At 54.7% G+C, this 5,079-nt stretch overlaps 1 protein-coding gene across 8 annotated transcripts in view; it reads right to left on the bottom strand.

Annotated features, from left to right (window-relative positions):
* LOC113205290 (retinoic acid receptor RXR-alpha-B) overlaps window positions 1–5,079 on the bottom strand; it is a 20,498-nt gene that overhangs the window by 8,918 nt on the left and 6,501 nt on the right. For 3 of the 8 annotated variants that reach the window (XM_026420850.2, XM_026420852.2, XM_026420854.2), the window contains exon 1: window positions 3,119–3,536. The exons of 2 other annotated variants lie outside the window; for them this stretch is intronic. In XM_026420850.2, coding sequence (XP_026276635.1) covers window positions 3,119–3,206 — 88 coding nt within the window. In that variant the 5' untranslated portion in view covers window positions 3,207–3,536. Of the gene's footprint in view, window positions 1–3,118; window positions 3,540–5,079 lie in introns of those variants that run through there. 3 more of the 8 variants (XM_052267924.1, XM_052267926.1, XM_052267925.1) reach the window with 2 other exon arrangements.

Genomic DNA, 5,079 nt, shown 5'->3' with positions numbered 1-5,079 from the left:
CCACCCCCCGACTCCCCGCTCCCAAAGGGCCGCACCCCCGCGAGCGCAGCGGGGGTGCCATAGCCCCCCCCCCCCAACCGACGCGCTCCTGGCCGTGACCTTGGCCGCCGCGCCTGCTGCAATGGGGCGTGGTGCAGCTGCAGCAATACGGCTGGGCAGCTATAGCGCTGGGTCCCGCGGCCGCTCCAGGGCCTACACACACACGTGACGGAGGGGTGGACCGCTTGGATATCCCATGCGCGCACTCAAAAATATTAATTTCAATAAAACATTTAAAAAAAGTAATCAAAAAATGTCTAGAAATTCAACCAAAAATATTTTACGGATATTTCATGTACACCAATAAAAATCCGAGTGGTCCATATACCCCTCGGGTGCGACATTGCCACCCGATAACGATAACAACTAACGCGATAATCCCAGCAATGACGATGTAAGGGTTGATCGAACCCTCTTGCGCGCCTCCGTCTCTCTCGCGCAGCTAATTTCCGCTCCAGCGGCCGAGGCGGCAGGGAGCGCGCTGGAGGGGTGGTGGTTGACTGACAGCAGGGGGCGAAATGTCGTCCACCCCGATGGCAAAGCCCTCCGGAAAATCGTATCCTTGAGACGAAGGTAAAAAAAAATAAAAAATAAAATAAAATATAACAAACACCTTATGTCAACCAAGGAAACTTAACCTATGCTCTGTCAATTCAAATGTGTACATTGTACACTTAAAATATACTGTACATGGAACGTATGCTTTAAATAATGTGTACACATTTATAAATGTGTACATAGGCACAGGCATGTACACATTAATTAAAGCATACATGCCACACTTTATTTAAAGTGTGCAATGTACTCATTAGAATTGACAGAGTGATCAGACGCTGTCAAAGACAGTTTTTTTTTTTACCCTCATTTAAAGGGAAAAAATCTGGAAAGGTGGCGTTGGTGTTGCAGGACTCTGTACGTTTGATATATCAGCAACATTCATCAATGATCACAAACGCAAAAAAATATCCACGCCAAAAATAAAAACTCGCTAGCATCTTTCCCAGGGCGTCAAGAAATATTCCATCAACATTCACCAACAAGCAAAACACAACACAACAACAACAAGAATCAAACGAAATGGAAACGGACGGCATACCTAATACACCCTCCTACAAATCAGAAGAAGGCGCCAGGTAAAAAGCAAGTACAAAATAAAATGTAAAAGAAACAAACTGGCACCAGCTCCGCGCGCTCTCCTCAGCCATCCACGTGGGGAGCGCGAAGCGAGAGAGGGCGGCGAGTCGGCCGACCTTTCAAAGGTGAAACGACTTTCCGCTCAAAATCCGACGGCTGACGCCAGCGCCGGCCGGCGAGCGGGGTGGAGACCGGGCGGTTAAAAAAAAATTAACTTAATCAAAAAAATAAACGAAACTCGAAGAAACGAATGCAGAACGTAAAGAGGTGATTTGAGTGACCTTTCTTTCCCTCAAACTACTGCTCACGTTACACGACGATTAAGTCCACATAACACAGAGTTGATTTTTTCTTTCAATTCGTTGACGACAGAGTGTGGCTGGGCGTCTATCACTGCCCCAATCAAACGGGAGAAATGGACGCGAATTGAGTATGCCCTGGCTGTCAACCCCTCAAGCAGCTGAGAGGTCGGAGAGCGGGGGAGGGGGGGAGGGGGAGGGGTACTGTGGTATAATAACTAAATTATACAAACATTCAGTTCCTCGTGCCATGCCACGCGGCCGGTGTGTATCTGGGTCGTCGTCGCGAGGCGGACATCCCCAGCCATCTGCTAAAACAAGTTTGTATCCAAAAGTTCCCAAAAAAAGTAAAAAAAAAAAGGTACCAGTATGATGGGCGAGCGCGAGCTAACGAACTGAGCATAAAAGTGCGTGCTTAGCAGAGTGCAAACTAAGAGGTAAGCATTTGTGACGTGATGCAGGATTGGCGATCACAGGAGTGTGTCGGCTCGTGAACTGTTTGACAGACGCGCTGCGCTGAGCTTCTAATTTCTACAGCGACGCGCCGGTCAGTCACTTTATCTCCCGAGATGAGCCTCGAAAAGTCAATATTCATTCTCCTCCTCTTTACAGTCGTCGTCATTTGTTTTCTCGAGAGATTAATTTTCCAGTCCGGCGGCGGCGGTGGAAAAATGTTAAACGCCCTGGGAAAATAGTAATAAAAGACAATGCACACACGTAGTATGACAAGAGACGATAGTTTTCTCATCACAATCACGATGGTGTATACAATGTGCCCCCCCCCCCAATCTAGTCTAGACCCCACACGCCCGCCGACATCAACACACTGGGCTGGCCGCCCCGACTGGCTACGTTGCACATTGATGTGTATAACAACTTTCAAAAAAGTGTGGCGCCACCAAACACAACGATTTTCCCCACTTTTGTATGGAGAGAGCCCCCCCCCCCCCCCAGGGGAGCGCCACTTCTTCACTTCGCGATAACGCAGGTGTAAACGGTGTAAATCAGTCTGTCACAACACGTTGTGCAAGCCGTCAGGGGCGCTAGGGGGGCAAGCTTTCACTGTACGGGGGGAAAGAGAGCTTCAGCGATGGCAGAGGAAGCACACGGGCACCATGGCCCTTCTTCACTCTGCATCCATCGATCCCGCAAAAAAAAGGGGGATCCTCCCCACTCCCCGACTCCGTCACTGGAGCACTCCATACTTCATCGACTGCGGACGCAGGCACTGCAGGTCAGCCCAGCCTCCGCCAACTTACCACTTCACTGCACTCTTGAAGGCACGAGTTCTACACAGTTTTCCACCACACATCACTCCATCGACACACCTCCACCATGACTCCACTTCAGCCCCAAATCCACAGAACTTCAAAACCGATTCATCAGCAACATCAAACAGCACTTCACCCGCGAATTCAGCAGCACTTCACCCTCAACGTCACCAGCACTTAATCCCCAACTTCACCAGCACTTCACTCAACTTGACATCCATACTTCACTTAACAACTTCAACGCCACTTCACTCAATTTCAACAACAGCAGTTCACTCAAATTCACCACCACTTCTCTTTCAACCTCAGTGCCACTTTACCCGCTTCACGGCCACTTCACTACCACTTCACACACACATACACAACCACACTCACCGCCACTACTAGACCGCCCCCAGACGCCCGCCTGGGCCCCCTGTATGATAGCCGTCACCGACATCATGGGCTTCTCCTTCTTGTACATGTTGTCCGGGGGGCCTCTCGGCCGTCGCTGCAGGGGCTGCAGGCGCCCCCGTGGGAGGCCGTGGGGGGCCGCGGGGAGGCGCAAGGTCGAGGTCGAGGTCTAGTGCAGCAGCAGCAGCCGCGCCGAGCTAAACCAGGTCGCGCTGTACGACGCCCTTGGCCTCCAGCGCCTCTAACCGCCGCCGTCGAGGCCACCGCCGGTAGCGCACGGGGCCGAGCACGGCATCACGACGACGAGGCAGTCCTGGACCACGGCGCGGTATGGCGGCGGCAGCACGACGCGACACGCGTCACTGCGAGTCCACGGCGCGACTGAGTCGACAGCAGCAGCAGCCCGCCGTGGCGGGGCGGGGCCGGCGGGGCGAGCTGCTGCAGCGAGGGCGGAGCGAGCTATCGACCAGGCGCGGGGCCGGGAGAGGTGGGCGCGCGGGGAGGGTACCAGGGTGGTACCCGCAGCGGTACCCGCCCGCACCCTCCACCACCATCAGCTGGCGGCAGAGGTCATGGTGGTGGTGGTCTTGACGGTGGTCGTGGTCGTGGTGGTCGTGGTGGTCGTGGTGGTGGTGGTGGTGGTGGTGGTGGTCGTGGCGGTGGTCGTGGTGGTGGTCGAGGCGGTGGTGGTAATTGTGGCGGTGGTGGTGGTCGTGGCGGTGGTCGTGGTGGTGCTGGTGGTTGTGGTGGTTGTGGTGGTCGTGGTGGTGATCGTGGTCGAGGTCGTGGTGCGGTGGTTGTTTAGCACCAGCCCCTGCCCCCCCCCCCCCACTTACCCTTACTCCTCGATTCACACCTCCGCTTTCTTACTCGGGCCGCGCTTTTCACCCTGGGGGAGAGGGGTGGGGGGCGAGGGCACACGTCCCCCCTGTCCGTCGTCGCCGTGCTGGCGGTTGTACCGCTGGCGTGGTCATGTTAAATTTAGCGGCAGAAAAAGGCGCCCATGGGAGGGAGGGGGATGGGCAGGAAGAGAGCGGTGGGCGAGAGAGCGAGAGAGAGAGGAGGTGATCCAATTGGGGCGATGTCCATACGCTGTTGGCGAGGACTGTCGCGCAGGCTGCCAGAGTCAGGAGGAGACCCTTCGCTCGCGGTAAACAATTACATACACACACGACAGTTACATGAGGGAGTAGTACCTGTTCCAATGTTTTATATTTTTTCCATTTTTTCTGGGGCCTCTAAAATGAGTTAACCGAGGCAGTGAGGTTAGTCATTTCAAAGCAATGATGTGACCCACTGGGGTGAACTTCTCACGACCACTCAAAACACAATCTTACAAAAATATAGCACGCACAAGTTTGCAAATAGGAGGCTCTCGTTCTCGCGAACATGATGCCCCAGAGCCGGCGGGCCATGCGGCGGGCCCGGCGTGGCCGCGCATAGAGCGGCCGCCTGGCCTACATAACAAGCACCACGGCCTTGGGCGACCATCCCAGCCAGGCAATCTATCCTCTTCCGCCGGCAAAGAGGCGCCCGCGCAGGCGCGAGGATAGACGGGATAAGAGAACGAGAGGGGGAGAGAGAGAGAGAGAGAGAGAGAGAGAGAGAGAGAGAGAGAGAGAGAGAGAGAGAGAGAGAGAGAGAGATGAGAGAGGGGGAGACAGGGGGAGAGAAGCGCAGAGAGGAGGAGAGACGGGGAGAGAGAAGAAGAGATGGGGAGAAGGATAGATGGGGAGGAGAGAGGGAGAGGAGGAGAGATGGGGAGGAGGAGAGAGGGGGAGAGAAGGGGAGGAGGAGGAGGAGAGAGGGGAAGGAGGAGGAGGCAGTGGCGGATTAAGGTCCGGCTGACAGGGGGGGCGATGTACTGTCGGTTGCCTACATACAGGGGTTTTGTGGTGCAAATTGCCTACCTTTCAGGCGGCTATCTAGAGACGACAGGGGGG

This window comes from Frankliniella occidentalis, unplaced genomic scaffold (assembly GCF_000697945.3).
Source record: "Frankliniella occidentalis isolate FOCC.00 unplaced genomic scaffold, Focc_3.1 Scaffold61, whole genome shotgun sequence".
NCBI classification, from domain to species: domain Eukaryota; kingdom Metazoa; phylum Arthropoda; class Insecta; order Thysanoptera; family Thripidae; genus Frankliniella; species Frankliniella occidentalis.
This window is presented reverse-complemented; position numbering and strand designations above follow the sequence as displayed.